Genomic DNA, 22,314 nt, shown 5'->3' on the forward strand with positions numbered 1-22,314 from the left:
CAAAAATATTATATTTTGACAGTTAAAAATCGCTACAAAATATATTATATTTTAACATTTAAAAACTGTCACAAAATATAAATTTTGTCAATTAAAAACTGTCAAAAAGGTAGTAGGTCTCTATTTTCATTAAATTTCTCAATCTTTTTCATTATTTGATTAATTTCCAAGATTACTTGTAATTTCCAAAATTTTGTAACCGAAATTCTAAATCTTATTTCAAATGAAATCCAATCAAATATATAATTAAAGCAAAAAAAGAGAAGTATCATTACACTTACATCAACAAGATTTCAAGAAAAAGAATGTAAACATATAATATAATGTATTACAACCCAAAATAGACATACCAAATGTCATTCTTTTACCATCATAGGTTTATCAAAATTCATCACTAAACAACATGATGACCATAATTCTTTTACTCTGAGTCTAGTTTAACCTCTTAAAAAGCTAACTAGCTCAGTCCAGTAGCTACAGCAGCAATCCTAACAATAACAACAACACCATCAGATGAATCTTACAATGATCCTCCATTAATTAGAAACACACAGAAATACATACACAAGATCATGAACAAAAAATTATTTATTTTAAAATTAAGCACATATAAATGGATCAATCACCATATTCTTGAAAAAAATATCCATTCTCATCTTCATTTTCTTATCAGCAAGTCCAGTTAATAATTCATTCTTCATTTGTGTGTGATTAAAGAGTCTTTGCCAACATTCAATATATACTTAGATGAGTTCCTTGTAGAACAACGTTTTTTCTATTTCACTTTTAAAGAGCTGAGTTCTAGAGTTAATACCAAACACGACCCCAGTTGTCATGGGATTCAATATCATTGATATCATGGAAAGATGATGGCATGACTTTGAAACCCTTGTCTGCATCATATAGTGGATGAAACTCCATTGATGAATTTGTTATCTGTCATCAATTCAAGATAATTCAGTTCTTGTCAGAATGTAAAGGTACAAGTAGGAAGCCAGATATAGACGACAGTGCCATGACTCAGTTCATGCAGGTATATCATTACCATAGCATCTTTGCACTAAGCTACGAATTCCAAACAACAAAATCATATAAATTGTCTTTGTTTTTTTATAAATTAAAAGTGCTTCTTTCCTATATGCTTTCAAGCAACAACCTAGCATTAACTTTCTCACCCATTCATTCATGCCAACATGGTAATTGAAGGGTGATTCAAAAAATGAATCAACAATAATAACATGTGGAACTTGAAAGGTTACAATAAAGTGTCCAGAAAATGAGAGAATCTATCATATAATGGCTTGCAGAAGAGCTACAGTAGGCCAAAGAAAAAATAAAACCAATTCAAATAGGGAAGAAGAGTGAAATGCACTAAAATACAATAATCTACTCGGGAACAAGCTAATCCAAAGCAAACAAAAAAACTAAATCAAGAATAGAACATGCTAGAGCAGAGAACTAGTGCCAAACTGATTGATAATAAAGAAAAACATGCGTAAGTTGAACCAAACAGTAACAGCTTAGAACTAGCTAATGGTGTTTGAGAAGATTTTGTAAGAAAGTGAGAAACAAAGTTTTTATGAACGTGCTCGAGTAGTTTCACCACTCAGCTTAATAATTTATTTTCCATAAGAGTTACAAAGATAATCAATTGAAGGCCAACTACAAATATAGGAGATGGTGCCAACACTAAAGTGTTATAAGACAGCAACAGAAAACTGAAGAAGTGAACATGGCCTCACCTGCAAATTTGATGAATTGAAGGCACCAAGGCGACCCATGACATACCATGATTGAATAACCTGCATTTTACATGAAGTATACAGATAAATTTTATGAATAAATATAACTACATATTAAAAGCTAAAAGTCTAAAAGTTAAAAATAAACACTTACATTACCGATTAGATTAACATCCCGATCTGATGGTGGTCCATACAATTCAAACCAGATATATGAATCAGTTGGATTGAAGCTGCAAGAGGGAATGCAGAGCTAATTGAAAATGGGTTTTGATAAACACACAGAAATTGGTGAAATGCAAGTATGTTTGTTTTCTTTCTGAAGGTGACTTTGAAAGCAAGGACGGATCCTGTTTTCGACTTTTGAAAGTCTCGACCTACAATTACATGCCACACATAATTCACTCATCATTATTAAATAAGATCTTTAAGCGTAGTTGTGTTGCAATTGGATAGCATTGTAAGGATTGAAACTCTTCCATACCATTGTTTTCACACAAATTGACTTTAATGGATGCTGTTTTGAAGGAAAATGTTCGCTAAACAAAGTAATTACAAATATATATAAATCCTATATATATATATCCTATCATTATACTTAGACATTAAAACATCGCCACATATTGTAACCCTCAGTTGTTGCAGACTCCAATCTCTACTTAATTAGCCATTAATGCTTCATTAAAATATAGTAATATATTTCAAATTCAAAAGAATCAACACACATTTAATCTAACATCACAATTTGTTTTCGGGGAGCTGAATGTGTGTTTTTAAAGTGATATATTACACAACTCAACTTCTCATCTTTTGGATCACGTAAACAATACTAAGTGTACTGTATTTTGATGATAAGAAGGTTTTTTTTTTTTCTATGATATATATCATAAAAAAAATTATATTATGAATTATATATATCAGCAAAAAGATAATAAATTCATTTAAGGTGATTTTCAATTCCTACACAAAATAAGCTTTCTCAAATATATTAATTAGGAAGGCACTTTCGAATTAAATGATTCAGTAAAAGCCCTGCTGGGAGATGCACACGCCACAAGACCATGGCCAATCATCAATGCGATGCAACATGTTAGACCCTTTACCAGTTTTTACTTTTGGTCATTCAAATATCATTCATAGTCATCATTACATGAGTAAATTATATAATACAACAAATGAATTTTATAACCCGTGAGATGCATGAGACACTGCGCAGTGGTAATCAACTATTGCCAATTCACCAAAACTCTATCAACTTAGAATTTGTAAATCCAAAAGTTTAACAGAAGGAAACTAAACCGAGACGGTACTAATGCTCCCTCCCACCTTGAGAGTGTATGTGTGTGTGTGTAATTTTCGTTTTGTTTTATAAGAATTTGATATTTCACATGGTAAACTAGTATAACGACAACCATCCAGGAATCAGGATAGGTGCAGAGTCAACCTAGCAGCTAGAAAAGATAGGAGCTTTTGCATTCATCTAGTGAAATAACAATTCAAGATAAGAATATATGGGAGGTCAACTGAAGATTTAAGATAAAGAGTTAAACATACAAGTTCATACCTTGTTTTAAATCTATACACAGTGTATCTTTCATTGTCTCCCAATAGACCCTGAAGATTATCACTTCTAGATGTTCTGCTAGCACTAGAACTTAGTACTCCAGAAACAGTATAACTGAACTCTTTGATTGCTTTTTGCTCAGATACTTTGACTTCCTGAAGTTTTTCTGCAAGAGACTTCGCCTACACAAAGATCATTAACTTTTGTAAAGGTCAAGAACAACTCTACAGCAATATACAGAATTCCGTTTTCCCTTGGTAATATATGCATAGGCCACCTTTCATAATATTTACCATACCCGGTTGTAAGGTATGGTACCATCTTTTCTTGTACCATCGATACACATAATTATATGTTTATGTGCAGAGAATATTACCATAATATTAAGGGTAAAATCATAAAAGAATTTGTACACGAAAAGACCACATATAAAAATGTATCATCTTAATAGTTATAGACAAGGCTGAAACTTCAATGTGACAAGCTAGTGTTTTATTATGTAACTGAGCCATAATGTTATCTTGTCCAATGAAGCATACACTTACATTGACCCCCCCTGGGGGTCAATTTTGCCCAATAAAGTCCCCCTATATCTGCTAAGATGATCCTCAACAAAATGCTTGAATGTGTGCAACTATATCAGTTCAAGTGATTGACATATAATAGTATTTAAAAATAAGGTCTATGTATCATGAGGGAGCATATATATATAGTTGTGATGATAAATCCATTAATTTTTTTTATTTTACTTTTCAATAAGTGATTAAACTTCTCAAGAGTGGCACAACAATAAAGCTTTACTGCAGCAGCAGCAGCAGTTAACTGGACATGTTAAAGACCCTGAAAAAGCTACTATGCAAAGAGATTAGAGATTTTCAGTTAAAAAAGACTGGCATTGTTTTTCTGAACTGTAAGTGAATCTGAAAAGATAAGCAAGTATATACAATGCTGGTGTGGCATTACCTTTTCTTCTTTAAGAGGAAGAACATCCCCAGATAAAGCAATCCGAGGTGGTAACTGTAGCACGCGAATAAATAAACCAATTAGCTTATACCTTTATTTCGTCTAATTATATGAGAAACAGAAAGCAGACTCTATTAGGACAAAAACCCTTCATTATTGATTTTTACAATCAAGCTAGGGTATAATAAATTTCTCATATATAGAATAATATTGTGGTTCCAAAGGAAAACATGTATATTCCATGCACAACCTTTTTCAATGATTTCAATAAGGCACCCAGTGGACCTGGAAAGGGGCTGGCCACAGCAAATGAACCTCGCTCATCAATGATTGTGTTCTGTATGCAACAAAAATCAAACCAGTCACTCCTGCAACTACACAATGTATTCAGATGATTTATTAACACATAACATTAATATGGTAGCTTCCTGCATCTCTTGTTCCAAAAAGCACTACTACGTATCAGGGCAAAAATGCAATAGAAAAAAAAAACATACCACATTATGCATATCGTTTTCTGGCACCCAAAGGTATGGCTGTCCCCTCCTAACTATGTAATTAACCTTAGATGTATGGGTACTCCCTTTGCTGTTGAAATCATACAAAAATAGCAAAGACCTAATCAGCAAAGTACTAATGTTGCATACACTGTTTTTAAGTTACTACAGGGAGCAGAAGTCTCGGGCTTCCAAATATTTGAAAGATAAGAAGTGGACATTTTTAGGGATAACTATAACTAACATGGATATATATAATACACATCACACCAAGAGTAAAAACAATGACATGCTAATAAGGCAAATGATGTGATATCCTTTCCCTCTCTCTGCCAAACTAAATTAATATTTCGCTGTGGTTTTTGTGTTAATATTCAATTTCCGTGTGGTTGGTTGGTTTTTTGGAAGTGTTTGTAGGAAAAAGCATGTGGAAAGCAACTGAACCATTTGATATTACCCATGAAGATTGGAAGGACACTTTAAGAGTTTTCTTTGTGAGAGAGTTGGAGGATGCTATTGAAAGTCACATGGCATTGCTTTCTAAAATTAGTGGCATAAAAAAATTCAAGACAGATCCACAAATAAAATTATTCAAACAGATCAGAAGATGCTCATGACAATGGTCTCCTTTGTATTTTCCTTTTTCTTTATCCCTACTCAATTGGAGAGTAGGATGAGGTAGTTCCATGTTTTTCTTCTAGTTTCTGATTCAGTCTAGCTGATTTCAAACCATTCACAATCCTTTTGTAAATTTTCCAAGGCTACTTTAATTTCAAATAAACTATACTAAGAGAGTAGTGTTGACATATATAATCTCTGTTTTTTTTTATGTTCAAATAACAAAACTCCAATGCTTAAATATTCTGGTCAGAGACCAAACCAACCTCTGGAAGAAACACAATATAAACTTATATATTCATGTAATTAACTTTACTTACCATTGCCAATGTAACCCTTTAGAATTGAATTATGTTATGTTATTTAATCAACAACTGCGATTAGTTTATTAACTTTTACAGTAGTAATGAATGATTATGTAATGTTATTTAATCAACAACAGATTACACATAACAAGGCTGCTAGCCTAGCTATAAGAAGATTCACAAAAAAATTCACATCTTACCCTCTAACAGCACAAATATAGTCCCATTTGCTCATTCTTCTCATTTCATCCATGTCCTTGGAATAACACCTCACCTACAAATAATAGTATATGCTTTACGAGAAGGAATTCAACTAATTAATAACAATTGAATCAAAATCTGCAGCAAGATTATATTTATGAAATTCATAAATGCATCTATAATGAATGAAACATACATGAAAATTGGTTAATGCTTTTAAGCCCCCAATTCTGATTGACACCAAATCATGAGCTTTGGCGGCGTCAACTTCAGTTGAATAAGCACCTGGCAACAGAAGCAAGAAAAGATCAGAGAAAGATTCACACCAAAACCAGAATTTTATCATCTGCTATTTACATTAACATAACCAACACTTGATGCAGGAAAGCAAATTGTACTAACCAATGTAAACTGCAACAGTCGAAGAAGATGCAGACATACAAGTAAAAAAAATGAAACGAGGTTAGTGAGTAGTTTGTTCAGAAAAGCAAATAATCGGAGAATTGAAAAGATATATATGTTCTAAAGTCTATTTCAACCTGTTCTTCCTTTTTCCCCTGGATCGCTCTTATCCCACACAAATGCTTCAAAACCATCTTCGTTGCACCTAGATCAGAATTAATTTTTCCTTTCATTCAGGGTCACAAAAAATCAAATAAAAACTAATGCAGCAGGTTAATTATTTGAAAGAGATTCATATACACATACTTGACTACTCCTCGATACACAGAGCTCTTGCTACCAATTGTTTTGGCAACCAAATCAAGACACGTTTCGTGCTCCCTCTGCCTTCGCCGGGGGACTCCGGCGTAGTGTCAATAGCAGTAGATTTAGGTTTCAAATCTTGACGGGAATGGGTCTTCACTTTGATTGGAGATTTAGGTTTCAGGAAGAGACTAAATCTCACTTAAATTATGAAAAAATTACTTGAAAAAAACAATGAACCTGTGATGAGCAAAGAATCGCATATCATAAGCAAATTTGAGTTGTTGCGAACCATGAACATGTGACGGTGCTCAACAATATAAGTTTCCTCTATCCAAGGTTTTCTTGTGACTTAAGCCTTTGGTTTGATGTTCAACGTTGAGATTTTCTCTTTAGGGTGATTTTCTTTAGGCTTAACTATTCATCTTGATGCTTAAGATCTTCAAATTTGATCAATTTAGGTTTCCTTCTCACAAGGGTTTTCTGCCATGGCTCAGTGTCTTGTGCTACTCAATTGTGAAGATATGATTTGAAATTTTCTTAACCACCTCCTAATGCTCATCACAAGTCCCGAAGCTTAATTGCATTGTTCTTTTATTCTTTCAAATTATGCTTAGAATTTTGTTAAAATCACACTTAAATAATTTTTAATACCAAATTTTGTATTTTTAAACTAAAAGAAGTTTGATTTACTCGAAATATATTAATTCAAGTAAATTTGACATTTATCAATATATAAAACCTTAGCCTCGGGTCATATAAGACGATGATGCTTTGAGTTTAAGTATTATCAATAAGCAAACCAATTGAAATATCTTAGAGGATATACAATCTTCAACTTCAAGTTATGTGAGATGATAATGTGTAGAGTTTGAATATTGTGAAGGAGTAAACTATCTCATTATCCTAAGAGGGTACAATAATGATGATGATGATAGCGATGTGTCAATAATGATAGGAATTATAACATCAGTGGTGGAAGTCATGGTGACGGTGATGTCAAGTAATGTGGTAATGAACATGATGACAACATACGTAATTTCATTAGTTATGATAATGATAATATAATGACAGTTGTTTTTGTGGAATATGTTTATGACAATGTTTCTATTTATAAATGTATCAATAATTGATTTTTATTGAAAAAGCCTTTTACTATATTATAAAATGTATTTGTGTAGCCAATAAGCCAAATATAGAGTTATACTTTAGTAATATGTGATGTAATTAATGGAATATAAATTCCAATGCAAAATGTTATATTTAATTAGAGAAAAGTAATTATACTTCCGACCATAATGTCAATTTCATTTTAATTTTTTAGTGAGCTTATTAATGACGTGTTGAGAAATGATAGAATATATGAGAAAAATATGAACATGAGAGCATAGAATATGTGGTGGAAGCTTCATCACAGAAAAAGGCCTCTGAACTTGAATTTTTGCATCAACTTTATCATATGTACACAATCTTACACAGAATGGTCTTTCAATTACTATGGTAGATGCAATCTGAAACCATAAATTACCACTTGAAAACTGTACTGCTTTCCTTGTGCGGGTAAAAACTCTGTTCTACACATTAAAAAACTACCAAGGCTGCATCTGAGGTTCATCCAAACCATGTTGAATAGGAAAAGGTTCTGCAGTCCAGAATTGTCCATAGTTGCTTTGAGAAAAAATGTTGTCTCCTTGATCATCATCCTCAGCCTCGAAATCCAACTCCTCAAATATATTCTCAAAACCATCATCATACCCATTCTCAAAATTGTCGATCCCAATATTATCATCGTAGTCATCATCATCAGTGTCAGAATTATTTTGATCAGCTCCTTTCAAGCTCCCAGTATCTTTGCTAAACCTATTCTTCCTTCTCTCTCGTCTCATTCTCTTGGACTCCCTAGCCAAGTCCATCCATTTATCCTGTATGGATAAAATCTCTTCCTTCTCCAATAAGTCACCCTTCTCACCAAACCCCTCCACCAAGAAAACTGAGTGTCGTTGCCCTTTCAAACTCACATAAAACAACTCCGGGTGCCTTATTATCATCCCTCTCAACTTGTTTGGGAAGCCAAACTCCTTTCTGAAATGAGTCAAGTGGTCTATCAGAGTCCTCTTTTCAACTGTGATTGCAAGAATCTCCCTTACCACTGCACAAGATCTCTTTTCTGCCTCCAACGATTCCTTGGAAAAAGCCTCAGCAGGGTTCCTATAGGGGCACACTTCAGGCATTTCTTCAAATCTCAGCAAGAAATCCTGGTGACGCCTCTTTAAATTAAGCCCCTTTCGAAGCCTCAATTGCTTGAACTTCAAAGGACGATCAACTATGAAACCAGGATCATGAGAAGCACGAGGAGGTAAACACTTTGCCAAGTTCACATCCCAAGATACAAGCTCAAGTGCACGGCCATAGGGGGTCTCAACAGTCCTGAATTTCTCTGGATGATCATTGCACAACCTGGACCTGAAATTAGGAGGGAGACCAAGATGTGGAGCAAAGTGAACCAATTTGGACAGAAGTAGCTGGCGGCGAGAAGATAGCATAAGAAGCTTTTGCAGTTTCCCTGCCAACATGTTGGAAATGGAAGATTGAAAAGCCAATTCCTCAGCTGCAACAGCAGCTGCAGCTGGGGTTAATCGAACACAGAGTTTGGGATGCAACTTGGTTGCATAGAGTGGTTTTGAAGGCCATGACATATTGAAGACTTCAAAAATGGATGGATATCTATGAATCATAGAAAGTATTGAACGAGGCTTGGGAAGACCAAGATAAGAACGACATTTACACAGAATATGAACTGGAATGTAATGTTTCGATTTTGAGAGAAGTAAAGTTTTTAACTTTTGAACAAACCTAATCCTATACTTCGTGACAACATGCCTATCGAGTGCACGGTCACGGACAAGTTTTATTGAGGAACAAGAAATTGAAACAGAGACATTTTGGAGACGGTTACCCGTTTTCAGTTTCTCGTTGATCGAAAAGGATGAGGGTTTTGTTCTGCCATGAACGAAACTGGAACTTAGGGAAGCAACTGGTTTGGGATTGCTGAATGAAAGAGGGAGACAAAGTGCCATTTTTAACGGTTCAACCACTCAGATAGCATAACATACCATACCTGAAAATGACAATAAAGAACAAAAAAATTAGAAAAATGAAACCTTATTGAGACAGAACACCAAATTCTTTCAGCATAACAAGAACACGAAATTCTTATAATATTGAATCTGTAAAGAAAATTTAAAGACACAATTATGAGTTCAATTAGAATAAAGTTTGTGTCGATTACACGACAAAGAAGTGGTTCGCAAGGCTAAATATGTGTATTTTTACTTTTCCGGCGAGGCAGAAAGGGTTTAAGAGAAAGAGAGAGTTGGGTTTCTTCCGGTGAGGCAAAGAGAGAGAGAGGGCGAAGGAGTGTCCTGTTAAAATTGAAAAAAAAAAAATTCTGATAAAATTATGGTAAACATTACAAATATTTTGCCATTTTTTATTAATAATGGAAAAGACATAATACTAATTAGGCGTAAACTTAAGTTTTTTAATTACATTATCATTAACTTATTTTAATATTTAATATTTTTATATTCTTTATTGGTTTCCTCTTGTTTATTTATCTCGTCTTAATATTTGTATAATTGTCTTTACATTCATGTATTAAAAGAAAATATAAGATTTTTAGCATCATCTCTCTTAATAGTGGTGTCGACAGTAATTTTTAGATTATTGTCCGTAATGTCATAAAAGCCATTTGAGTTATCTCAGAAGGTAAATAAGATGACATAATAAAATAATAATTGTTCTTCATATCGTTTGTTCCTGATTCTAAGTTTGTCGAGTGATATAGTGAGGTTAATTATCATAGATTTGAAGTATTGTCTATTTTGGAACTTGTCTATCGCAGTTTTGTCCTTAAAAGGTATTTATGTTTTGATCCCAAATTCGCCAAGTGATATCGTAACAATTACCATGCATTCGAAACATTGTCCATTTTGGAACGTGGAACTTCGTCACGATTTTATCATAAACTTGTGACTTCTTACATTAGCGACTTTTCTACTTGAAACCAGCCAAAAGCAAAAATGAAAAATATTCTGGGTATTATTAACTTATGCAAATACAGAGTGATACAAGTAGAAAGAGATACAAGGAACAAGAAAAGAAGGTAAGGTCCTAAATCTACTAGAAATCAATGAGATTTCCTATGATACAGCACACTTTCCTTAGATCCTTCCTAAAATATAAATCTATATGACCATAATAACTGTTATAATCATAGAAACAAAGAACTAAACCTATATAACCAAGAATATCTAGATTATATGTTATTAGGAACGTCTTTATTTATTACCGTATCATATATGTTACTTACTATCAGATGATATCAAATCTCATTTATTTGTTGTATTGATTCTTTTTTTTTTCAATATAAATAAAGTACCCGTGGTTTCTCAGATACAAACAGTTTTAACAATAACAAACAAATAAAATCAAAACTTAATCTACAACAATCTTTCACAGTTTCAAGTCCCAACAAATGTTGCAAGAAACTATGACAGTCAAGTGGAGAGAAGTAAATACAGCATTTATCAGATCCAAAGAGGCATAGACTTGATTTGTTTCCAATTTCAATTTCGTGTTTCTTTTTTTAAATAAAACTAATTTGAAAACTACTTACAACTCTCCTTCATTTTATCATTTAGTTCTAGTCTATCCTTAAGTTTGAAACAAGACAACTTAATTTTAGAAACATGAGACCTTCCAAAATCAAACGAAACAGACCACAAATCCTGATCTAGTATGGATCCAAAACATAGCTCACGGTCTTTTCCATTACAACAAATACTTATTTTTATAAATTATAAATTATAAATGTAATAAAAGACCATGAGCTGTGTTTTAGATCCTAAATGTAATAAAAGACCCTAAATGTAATACATAACAAAAAAATGTAGTACATAAACTACGTAGTTCGAATGGTAGTAGCTAATATTGTTGCAGAAGTAATTCATATCAGTAAAAAAAAAAAAAAAGTATTGTGACATAAACATCACTAGTTTGCATAATGGCAAAAATCTTAACATTTTATTATTAACCAAAGCCCAAAGGTAAAAAATAAACACCGGAACTGTCAAAGCAAATCCCCAGTTCTTTCAACTTTCATTAATTATCATAACCAGGTTTGGCAAAATCAAGACCCTACCTAAGTTTAAAGGGGTAAAAATTGTAGATTGTGGAACCGTAAATGAATCACAAGCTCCTACTAAAAATACATAAGATTATAACACGAAAATAGGATAACATTGTAACCAATACGTGAAATAAATCCACCAAAATTCAATAATCCGCATATTCATTATGTACTTATTTAATTATTAATATCTCAATATCTAATTTATTACATAATGGTTATCAAAGAGGGGTGGGTGTGAAGAAAGATAACAAGAGAAACCAAAAGTTAGAGCCTAAGAAGGTTATTTCAAAGGCAAAGAACAAGCCCAACTTATCAACTTCAGAAGCCAATCCAAATAGAAAGGTAAGATGAGCCACACAAACTAAGGAGACCTCAGAGAGAGAGAGACATGAGAAGTAAAAAGAAAATAGGGCAAATCTGTCAGCTGAGTGGAAGAGAGGTGTCTCTCAAAGGTAAGAGCTATTTAGGAAAAAAAAAACCCACAAAACAGGGTTTATCTGCACTGCATCAAGCAACACAGCTCACAAATTTGTGAGCATTCAGCACAGAAAAATAACAACCTCTCCGTGCAAGCCAGTTAGCTCTTCAACGCTCTAGTATGATCCCACACTTGAAAATTCTACATTGAATCAAGCATGGAAGACAACCGAAACTCAAGGATTGTACAAAAGTAAAATCACAAATTTGGCAACACTGAAGTAACAGTACATACTACATTTGTATGAAAGGAAATACTTAAACTAACCAAGTATAATACTAGTAATGTACAACTGCAAATGGTCAAGCTAGTCACTAAAAATAATAGTACCAATATGCAACACAGAAATGCCATTATCATTGTTGCATTCCCCAAAAGATTTTAAAAATTTTAATCATAATAATAAATATGCAGGCATATGGCTTACTTCAGTTCAGATTGCTGAACTCTCCAAAATGCAAACTGCTTCCTACAATATTTTGGTAAATCAGACTTGGACCAAACGAGATAGTTTATGGGAATTTTCGTTGCTTGATAATCAAGATCTGGAATTGCTATTTCCCTAAGAAACTATGGTCTTGATATTCTTGAAGCAAGTGGAATGTTGAATTGTAAACCAATAATAATCACATGTATCAAAATGTTTAGCTTCTTCCTGATCAAGTTGAATTATTTTGCAACCCAAGTAGATGTCAGATATTGGTAAGAAAACTGAACTATTCAGTAGGTGAGTCAATTCCTTAATTCTCCTCATGTTGATCATGGGAATACAATTTTCAAATCTTTATACTTCATTAAGGATCACTAGAAGAAGAATGGATTAGTGTATGAGAACAAAGGGCATGAAAAGATCATTGCCTACACTTATGCTGACCAGGCTGGTTCTCCTACTAAACCTGCGGTTACTGTGTCCTATTTGGAGAGAATCCCATCATATGGAAAAGCATGAAACAAAAATGAAGTTGCAAGGTCTGAACCTGAATCCAAATATCGAGCTATGACTCTCACTACTCATGAACTAATTCATCTAAAACAAAGAAACAACTCATTAGCGTTGTCAAATATCTGTGATAGTTTTGTTGCCAGCTAACATAGCAAGGCGGAAGCAAATCAGGTTTTCTGTGGTGGCTGTCACGTCCCCTTTGGGCGTAGTGGTATGGGCTGCAAATTAGCCATGGTGGAAATGACATCATAGTTGCGGCTCATGTCTTGTTAACGAAGAGAACTTTGACCCAACATGACATGACCCGATTTCCATGAGCTAGAGAGGGTGTTGGGAGTAGAACATCAATAATGTTCAACTCTGCAATTATCAGTACAATTAATTGAATCACAGGGTTCGATACAGTCTCATATTCATTCCATATTAGTAAATAATACTCATCATGTATATAAACAGATTTTTGATGAATTATACGGTCCATTGCAGTCTCATACTCATTGTATATTAGGGGTTAATACCAGTCTTAATTAGTAATTAATAGAATCACAGGGTTCGATGCAGTCACATATTCATTCCATATTAGGGATTAATACCAGTCTTAATTAGTAAATAATACTCATCATGTATATAAACAGATTTTTGATGAATCATACGGTCCATTGCAGTCTCATACAAATTATATATTAGGGGTTAATACCAGTCTTAATTAGTAAATTGTACTCATCATTTATGTAAACAGATTTATGCTGAGTATATTACTGACACTTAGAGCATTAACATTCTGAAATTCCTGTCTCGGTTTTCTAAAGTTGTCAAGACAAATAATAGAATAATATCGGTGGCAGATAAGACCAAAAACCATTGTAGATTTTATATCCAAATGGATAGTCAGCTCAAATATGATTATTTATACCACTAAAATGAAATTCGACATCTAATATCTAATAGCAAGATAATAAATTTTAATTAAGTGAAAGGAGAAGTATGGTAGAATGCTATTGACTGTTCAAAAAATGATGTTACTAAATTAATTAAGAATAGTAATCAAATTTGCCCAAGGAATTTATTAAAGCAAGCTAAATGACAAAAGAGATAGTAATTTTGGTACCTTGTAGAAGCAGCTAGCCCCAAATGGACAATTCCCGTTTCCGAAGTTAAAATGCTTGCAATCAATTTGCCTGAAAAAAATTCAAATATCAAACCATTCAATCCCTTAATAAAAATACTGTCTTGGATCTCTTTAGTAATCAGATTTTCACTTAAATAGCTGAAATCTGCATACAGTGCCCTCATCAATAGAGCCATGCGAAGAGTAAACAATCAACATTTCACAAAATATTGGAACACAATGCATACATGCATTTTTTATGTACTTCAGGGAGTATTTGATTGTTGTGTGCTGTAGAAGGGATTTGGGAATAGGAATGGGGATATAGTGATGAGAAAAGGAGGGAATTATTTTCCCAACCAACCACCATCTCAAACAACTTTGATTAATTAATTATAATACAAAAATAAATTCAAAATCACCAGTTACCAAGTAACAATTCAATTTAGGGAAAGTGAAGGCGGTGTTGAGTAGAGAAGAAATTACTTGCAGTTTGCCTTGTAGTTATCAATAATTTCTTGTTTTTCTTCCTTAGTAGAATACCAAATACCACTTGGAATGACAAAATATGATAGTTTGCGACAAACAGGACATGTTCTCACTGTATTAGCAGTTCCATTATTACTCATGTCCATTCCAGAGGTTGGGGCACTATTACGCCAATTGCGGACACAGAGATATGAATACAGAGACAATGTTCAGAAACATAATCTAGTAGCTGTTTTTTCTAAATATGAATCAAGAGGCCTAGAGGATCTAATGCCAAAACAGTTCACAAAAATACAAAGTAATATAATTTACTGTTAAGATCAATCCTCATCCGGATTCCGTTGCCTCTTTGTTATGCAGAAACCTAGGTGTAATACCATACACACCATTAGTCCTCAGCCATATTGTAATTTATCAATTATTCCCCACAAAACCTAATTGATAAGATTCTTTATCTAAGGGATGCGTGCCCACATTTTCCTGACAGTTTCTTTTTCATTATGATGATAGCAAAGGATCACTCGTTTTGACTCCTACTGAGGATACAAGTTTTTATGCACTGTACTACTACCTTAATACAACCTCTCATAATTTTAATACCAAACCACAGTTCTACTACTATCAGCATCATCCCTTCTTCATATACCTATGTATCATTACCATTTCTTCTTGCTACCAGATATGCATAACTGTGCATGCTTAAAACTGTCCAAGCCTCAAAACTTAGGCACAAATCCATAATCCCATCTTTCACACTACCTTAAGCATCTAGGATCCTTTTGCGTGCATTTTAGAAAAAATGTGCCATTATATATCTAGTAAACTATCCCCGGTAGACCATACTTTAGAAAACCTCAAGAAGGCTAAGTCTAACCTCCAAATCCACTTACAGTAACTAACAAATCTGGAATCATTTCAAATTCAACTTCATTCAACAAAATAAAAGAACCACAGTATCAACATAATTCAGCCAAGCAGGGTTTTTAAGTCTAACCTCCAAAACACAGTATCCTTCGTCTCTCATACCACACAAGTCAAAAAACACACAGAAAAACACAAGTCAACAAACTTGAAATGCCAAACCAAAAATGTTAACACTCCAACTCATTCTTTCATTCATCTACGTCACGACATTATTTCCTCCTTAATTTCACAGTTAAATTAATCAAACACAGTAAGTCTCTAAGTCACAGAGACAAACACTGGCACCTCGCCTAACAATTTTAGCACCTAATCAAACACAGTAAGTCTCGAATTCCAATCCAAATTCCACTTCCTGGTGCACAATACTATCTCTCCATCTCTCGAGCGAGCACGCACACACACATAAGCACATAGTGTTTGATTAATGATCGCCAACGAATGAATTAATGAAGAAAATAGAATAAAAAAGGGAGGAAATCATGGTGAAAGAGTACCTGAAAATTGACGATGGTTTTGACGATGATCGATGTGTGTTGAGAGTGAAGAGGAGAGAGAGAGAAGAAGAAGAAGATGGTCACGCGAGGAGCATGAGCGAGTGGAGGAAGGAGGTTCCCCAAATGCGTGAAGCTTAGGGTTTCCGAAGCCACTCTGTTCTCTTCGTTTCCCAATCCGAGTCTCCCAGACCCGAGCACGTGTCGCGTACCTTCTACTTACCACACCCTCTTAATGAATATATCCCGAGACCTCATCTCCAGAAGTATAATCCTTAAGTGCATGTGCTATACATGGTAGATGGAGAAGCTATGAGGGTATAAACTTAAACAAAATTCATTTTTAAAGCATATACTCTATTAGAAGCATGGTGGAATGCACTCTTTTAGCCATCAGTGAGACTTTTAGAAGCATTACTTTTGTCTGGTGGATTTCAAAGTAATATGAAAAAATTGATTGGGGTGATGAAGTTTTCCTGTTACCATTATTCAGATCTTAAAAAGAGATACCTTTCTGTTGTATACTTGGATTTCCTTGCTGTGCTTGGCACTGTACCAAGAATCTTAGGATAAAGGATTCAACATGTGTTATATTGCTTTTCTTATTTTCTTTAGGTCAAACCCGCAAACGCGACATCACAACTACCTGGATGGTAACAAAAGAAAAGTCCTAAACGAGACATCAAGTTACCTGGATTGTAACATAAACGAAAGCTCTCAAATGAGGAATCGGATTATCTAAATGATAACATAAATGAAAGCCTTCAAATGAGACATCAAGTTACTTAGACAGACAGTAACATAAACAAAGCCCTCAAACGAGGCATTAAGTTATTTAGACAGTAACAAAAATTAAAAAATATGACACCCGAGTTACCTAGATGGCAACATAAACCCACAAACGTAGCACCTAAGTTACCTAGACGGTAACACAAGTTAAGCTTGCTTAAGTGGCACCTTGGCCTACCTAGACGATAACATCAAATTAAGCATGCTCAAGCGACACCCGAGCTTGCCTAACTCGACAAACACACACAAAGCTTGTCTAAGTCGACAACACAAAACTTGTTCAGATAACCAACATCAGATCCTGTGCAAGTTAATAATTCAAAGCGCTCAAGACAACATCCATGGTTAAAGACGACCACACACAGCTCGACCAAACGACCAATCCATTTGCAAAGTCAAAGACAATCACAAACAGTCCAGCCAAATGACCCATCCAACTACAAACATAAAGCTGGCTACAACTCAGTCAAAAGGCCAATTACAGTTGCAACAAACATTCCTTTTTTGCTAATCAAACTTTCGAGCTTTGGAGACTTATGTACATACTTACCCAACAAATATACTAAATAGAATCTCATTAGTACTATACAAACGGTGTTAAAATGAGTGTCAAACGATGTTAAAATGAGTGTCATGTGCCGATTTATGATTTTTTTAATTTTTTTAAAATTTTTTTTAAATATTTTAACTATATGAATATTTGTAATCTGATTTGACTATTTATTAAATATTATGTTGACACTTAATAAAAATGTAACTAAAGAATTACATTAATTAAATTTTAGATACTAAATTTGTACATAAATTTATAATTATTATTAGAATAATCGATTATTGAGTAATGATGCACAAATATTTCATTTTCTATTCAGCATCTATCTTATAACTACAAAATAATATTTTTATTTAAAATATAAACTAATATCAAATGAATTAATTAAGAAAGTGAAAAAAAAATTGTTTAGAGATTCCATTTACATGTCACACTCCTATAGGCGCTACCTTCCACGTAATTTCTCTATCTTGTGGATAAGAGAAACATGTGCAAACAACACACTCTCATGTTTCAATGGACATCAATAGCACACAAAATCATCACTTCCAAATCCACATATCCACCACACCATGGCAACCACCACCACCACCATCTTCTTATCCCCATCGGCCATTCTCTCCACCACCACCACAACCACCACCCCACCCTCCCCATGCAAGTCCCTCCTCCCCTTCAAACAGCCCTTAACGAACTTAACTGCCGCCGCCACCATCGCCGCCATTCTAACCACCGCACCACTGCCTTCCCTGGCGCAAGAGTTCCCCTCCTACCAAGTCTACTACGGCACTGCCGCCAGCGCCGCCAACTACGGCGGCTACGGCGGCAACTCCAACAAGAAGGACTCTGCTGAGTATGTCTACGACGTCCCTGCTGGCTGGAAGGAACGCTTGGTGTCCAAGGTCGAAAAGGGTACTAAACTAACGTTTCTTCCATCTGTCTCTGTCTGCATATGATGTCAACTCTGCTATGCATTAAGCATATAACCCTAGACATTTATACATGTATGATATAGAAATATGGAAGCATTATGAACCAAAAACTAAATTTTCTCCCATTTGATCTTTACACAGGGTTTAACATAGGAATGTGATTAATTAATAGAGTTATGCGTATTAGTTAACAATTGGAATTGGATAAATTTGTATTATGAATTCGTCTATCTTATCTCTTGGTTGAGTTGACGTGAGATCTCTAATGTATTATTGTATTAGATAAGTATGGAATGTGATAAAAGGATAGTGTTTGGGGATTATAGGTACTAACGGAACGGACAGTGAGTTCTACAACCCGAAGAAGAAGGCAGAGAAAGAGTACCTCACTTTTCTTGCTGGGTTTCGGCAACTTGCACCAAAAGATGTGATTTTGAACAACTTGGCACTCTCTGATGTGGATTTGCAGGACCTGATAGCCAATGCTGATAGCTTGAGCTCTGAGGAGGTGAAAGATGATAAGGGGCAGCTGTATTATGTGTATGAGATTGATGGGGTTGGCACTCATAGCTTGATCTCAGTTACTTGTGCCAAGAACAAGCTCTATGCTCATTTTGTCAATGCCCCCACTCCAGAGTGGAACAGGGACAAGGACATGCTGAGGCATGTTCATGAGTCTTTCAAGACTGTGGGGTCTTTTTAGTTGGATTTTGGTGTTAAGCATTTGGTAGAGGTAATGAATGATGAATGATTGTATATTATGAGGATGAGGATCTTTTGATAAATTTGAAAATTTTACTATCTGTCATGTTTCTTGATTTTTGGTGGGATTTGCTTGAAGGCATCAGTGTCTAAAATGAGGTGTGTTGGGAAAATTGAAGTAGCTCTTTGCAAGTCTAAGTTTTTGTGTGGTTTTTTGTTGAATGTGAGTGTTTTTCTGCTTGTTCTTAGCTTAAAACATTCATTGATGTTGTTTTTTAGTGGTTTTTGGTTGAATTTGAATATTCCTCTGGAGTTGTAATTATTATCTGTTCTATGCAGAGGATGGTTTGTTTTGATGATTTTGGGGATTATTTACTGCTAGCCATCTTGCTTGAATTTTTGGTATGTCTGGTTTTGATTTGGAACTCTCAACTTCTGATGTGGTTTATTGGGAAAATAGTGCAGCTCTTGCAAGTTGTGTGTGGTTTATGGTTGAATCTGTGAGTATATTATGCTTCTGGTTGTTTATTGCTCAAAAACTCAATTTCTTCTGATGTTTCTTGACTTTCATGAAAAATTCAATTTTAGGAGTTTTTATAATATTTTGGAGATGTTTTTGATGTCACTTACTTGCATGACAGCAATATAACATAGATTAGAAACTTTTACTTGGTGTCAGCATGCTTTTATTTCTTGAACATTTGGCTTCAATCTGATACTTTTGAGTGACTTGTGTGTTGAATAGGTGTTGTTTTTTGGCTTGAAAACACTTGAGCAGTTTTCAGAAGTTCTTGAACATGTTTTCAAGGAAAATTCAATTTCTGATTTCAAAACTAGAGTTATATCAAATTGTTTACTTCTGATTTCTTGTACTTGATCTTGATATTGCTTGGTTAGTAATGGACATCGAGCAATCAGATTAAGCTTGAACAATGAACACTATCAATTTGCCATCAAATATAGCAAACTTGAGTGAAGTTAAACTAATTATGGCTTAACCTACAAATGAAGTTCATGCTTAATAGATATTCATCTGCATGATATAATAGTTTTATTACATACTGTTTTCTTAATAGCAGTTAAGTATCTCAAGATATAAAGTAGGTTGAATCTTAAACATTATTTTATTAACATTATTTAATTAAACATAGTTTTATATTAGATCAATATTTTATGAAATAATATACATATCATATTATTTAATTATTCTATTCTACATTTATTAATCATAATATTGGTTTTCAAAAAGAATTTGTTAAAAGACAATTTAATAAATCAATATTGCTTTTACCAGCATTATATTTAGTTTTATGAAGTGATGTAAATTTTGATACTGTTTAGTTATTTTATTCTACATTTATTTATCATAATAATATTTTTCTTGTACAAGTTTTACTAAGGTAAGTTAATATATAGTAATGTAAATTATTTACTTATTTATTTATTTTCGTCTAAGTCAAATTATGAGTCCTTGATTATTTTTTTTATATATTTTGGTTGATAAATTCATCTCTAACTACAATATATCACAGGTTGAGCCAGATTAAAATTTTTAATTCAATAGTTAAACCACTTCATTTTAATCCAACCCATTTTATTTTACCAGTTAAAGATAGATCAGATTGAATTCAACTATTAGATAACCTACTATTCACTATTTACTATTTATTTAATTAAAATTGGGTAATTTTGATTTTAAATTGGCTTTTTGTTGATTAATGTATAAATATACAGGAGTTTAGAGATTTCAAATGACTATTATGACCTTATTTAGTATTAAAGGTGTCATGAACAATAGTTCATGGGCAATTCTAGTCTATCTTTGAATAAGTCCCTCTTTTAGAGTCCCAAACAAGGGAGTTAAAGAAAAATTTCGACCCCTAAAGCTCCCTCTAAGGTGGATAGGGCTAAGGTGGATTTGATCTCATTAAAAGGCTTTATTAACTCTTAAAAACAATATCTTGAATCTAAGACAAAGATCGAGCCAAATCATCTTAATTGGGCAAGCCAAGCCGAAGGTCAAGATAAGCCGTTTTGGATGAAAATTTGAAATGGACTGTTATGAAGATGTGTTGTCTTGAATAGAGGATCGAGGGGGGCCGGTCAAGACCAAATATTGAGACGTGTTGAACTAGGCCGAAGGTTTAGAAGAGCCATCCAGAGCCAAGAGTCGAGACGGGTCAGCTCGTGCTTAAGGTCGAGACAAGGAAGTCTGGACCAAAGATCGAGACAGGTCAGTCCGAACCAAAGGTCAAGATTGGTTAGTCTAGACCAAAAGTCGAGACAAGGCAACCCGAGCTGAAGGTTGTGACAAGTCGACCCAAGTTGAAGGTTGTGACGGGCTAGCTTGGGCCAAAGGTCGAGACGGACAAAGCTGGGTCACGATCGAAATTTGATCAAATTTGATTATGATCAAAATTTAGTCGAATTCAACCGAGTCATCCTAGATCGAAATTGCCCGAAATTTGACCTAAGTTAATATAATGAGTATAAATCGTGATCAAATTATATATATATATATATATATATATATATATATATATATATATATATATATATATATATATATATATATATGAATTAAATTAAATAGAAAACAATGGCACTTTGCACTATCACTTATATGTGACATTGACAGTGTCACAGGATTTGACATGTGAGAAACAACTAAATTTGCAAAAGAAAAAAATACATGTCTTTAATGCCTTTTTGTAATTTAAAAAAAAATATCTAATTAAGTAAATTTTTTAAAAATTTAGACTCAATTAAAACAAAAAATTAAGTGAGGATAGACTTAAAACTTTCTAACCATACTTGAAACTAAGGGATTAATTAAGTCAATATAATAATTTAGTGGAATACAACTAATTTTAAATTTAGAATATTACAAGAAAATTTGTTATCATCTATTACAAAAATCTGTAAGTAATACACAAAATCTATAAAACTAGTTACCTACATATGAAACATTTTTTTTTGGGTTGCATACGTAATTGTTACCGATGTATTTTTAAAATTAGTTGGTAAATTCATACGTTGACATTCGTAGGTCATATTTGTAAGTAATTATACATGAAAAACTATATAATTACATACATATTTTTCTATAAGTAATT

General features: G+C 33.6%; 3 protein-coding genes across 7 annotated transcripts; 1 reads left to right on the top strand and 2 right to left on the bottom strand.

Annotated features, from left to right (window-relative positions):
* Positions 1 to 224: 224 nt before the first annotated feature.
* On the bottom strand, positions 225 to 7,188 carry LOC114175574. Of its 3 annotated transcripts, XM_028060329.1 has the most exons (14): positions 6,836 to 7,186; positions 6,599 to 6,749; positions 6,430 to 6,497; positions 6,293 to 6,301; positions 6,087 to 6,175; positions 5,890 to 5,963; positions 4,767 to 4,857; positions 4,520 to 4,606; positions 4,270 to 4,323; positions 3,307 to 3,488; positions 1,897 to 1,975; positions 1,743 to 1,802; positions 815 to 936; positions 225 to 488 (listed from the first exon to the last, which is right to left on the bottom strand). In XM_028060329.1, exons 6-14 carry the CDS (start codon positions 5,940 to 5,942, stop codon positions 458 to 460), a joined length of 759 nt encoding a protein of 252 aa, XP_027916130.1. In that variant the 5' UTR covers positions 5,943 to 5,963; positions 6,087 to 6,175; positions 6,293 to 6,301; positions 6,430 to 6,497; positions 6,599 to 6,749; positions 6,836 to 7,186; the 3' UTR covers positions 225 to 457. The 3 variants fall into 3 exon arrangements, 2 of the variants coding, with proteins under 2 accessions (XP_027916130.1, XP_027916137.1); XR_003602863.1 differs by having other exon boundaries at positions 1,902 to 1,975; positions 6,599 to 7,188; XM_028060336.1 differs by having other exon boundaries at positions 6,248 to 6,301; positions 6,599 to 7,186.
* An 802-nt stretch (positions 7,189 to 7,990) lies between these two features.
* LOC114186983 (protein WHAT'S THIS FACTOR 1, chloroplastic) lies at positions 7,991 to 16,920 on the bottom strand. Of its 3 annotated transcripts, XM_028075089.1 has the most exons (4): positions 16,733 to 16,920; positions 16,226 to 16,510; positions 14,319 to 14,388; positions 7,991 to 9,713 (listed from the first exon to the last, which is right to left on the bottom strand). In XM_028075089.1, the coding sequence occupies exon 4, from the start codon at positions 9,670 to 9,672 to the stop codon at positions 8,185 to 8,187; it is 1,488 nt and encodes a 495-aa protein (XP_027930890.1). In that variant the 5' UTR covers positions 9,673 to 9,713; positions 14,319 to 14,388; positions 16,226 to 16,510; positions 16,733 to 16,920; the 3' UTR covers positions 7,991 to 8,184. The 3 variants fall into 3 exon arrangements, with proteins under 3 accessions (XP_027930890.1, XP_027930884.1, XP_027930898.1); XM_028075083.1 differs by lacking the exons at positions 16,226 to 16,510; positions 16,733 to 16,920 and adding an exon at positions 14,805 to 15,005; XM_028075097.1 differs by lacking the exons at positions 14,319 to 14,388; positions 16,226 to 16,510; positions 16,733 to 16,920 and adding an exon at positions 9,885 to 10,013.
* A 1,151-nt stretch (positions 16,921 to 18,071) lies between these two features.
* Positions 18,072 to 19,554, top strand: LOC114178576 (thylakoid lumenal 19 kDa protein, chloroplastic). The gene is made up of 2 exons (XM_028064575.1): positions 18,072 to 18,476; positions 18,823 to 19,554. Exons 1-2 carry the CDS (start codon positions 18,137 to 18,139, stop codon positions 19,197 to 19,199), a joined length of 717 nt encoding a protein of 238 aa, XP_027920376.1. The 5' UTR covers positions 18,072 to 18,136; the 3' UTR covers positions 19,200 to 19,554.
* The last annotated feature ends 2,760 nt before the right edge of the window (positions 19,555 to 22,314 follow it).

This window comes from Vigna unguiculata, chromosome 1, assembly GCF_004118075.2.
Source record: "Vigna unguiculata cultivar IT97K-499-35 chromosome 1, ASM411807v1, whole genome shotgun sequence".
In the NCBI taxonomy this organism is placed as follows: Eukaryota; Viridiplantae; Streptophyta; class Magnoliopsida; order Fabales; family Fabaceae; genus Vigna; species Vigna unguiculata.

What these genes read in the sequence shown, in the direction of transcription:
- LOC114175574 (XM_028060329.1), bottom strand. Translation starts at nt 5,942, where the DNA reads ATGGATGAAATGAGAAGAATGAGCAAATGGGACTATATTTGTGCTGTT. An exon ending in AAAACGATATGCATAATGTG is followed by an intron (nt 4,607 to 4,766) that starts GTATGTTTTTTT and finishes TGTTGCATACAG; the next exon opens with AACACAATCATTGATGAGCG. An exon ending in ATGTTAATCTAATCGGTAAT is followed by an intron (nt 1,803 to 1,896) that starts GTAAGTGTTTAT and finishes TGTAAAATGCAG; the next exon opens with GTTATTCAATCATGGTATGT.
- LOC114186983 (XM_028075089.1), bottom strand. Translation starts at nt 9,672, where the DNA reads ATGGCACTTTGTCTCCCTCTTTCATTCAGCAATCCCAAACCAGTTGCT.
- LOC114178576 (XM_028064575.1), top strand. Translation starts at nt 18,137, where the DNA reads ATGGCAACCACCACCACCACCATCTTCTTATCCCCATCGGCCATTCTC. An exon ending in GGTGTCCAAGGTCGAAAAGG is followed by an intron (nt 18,477 to 18,822) that starts GTACTAAACTAA and finishes TGGGGATTATAG; the next exon opens with GTACTAACGGAACGGACAGT.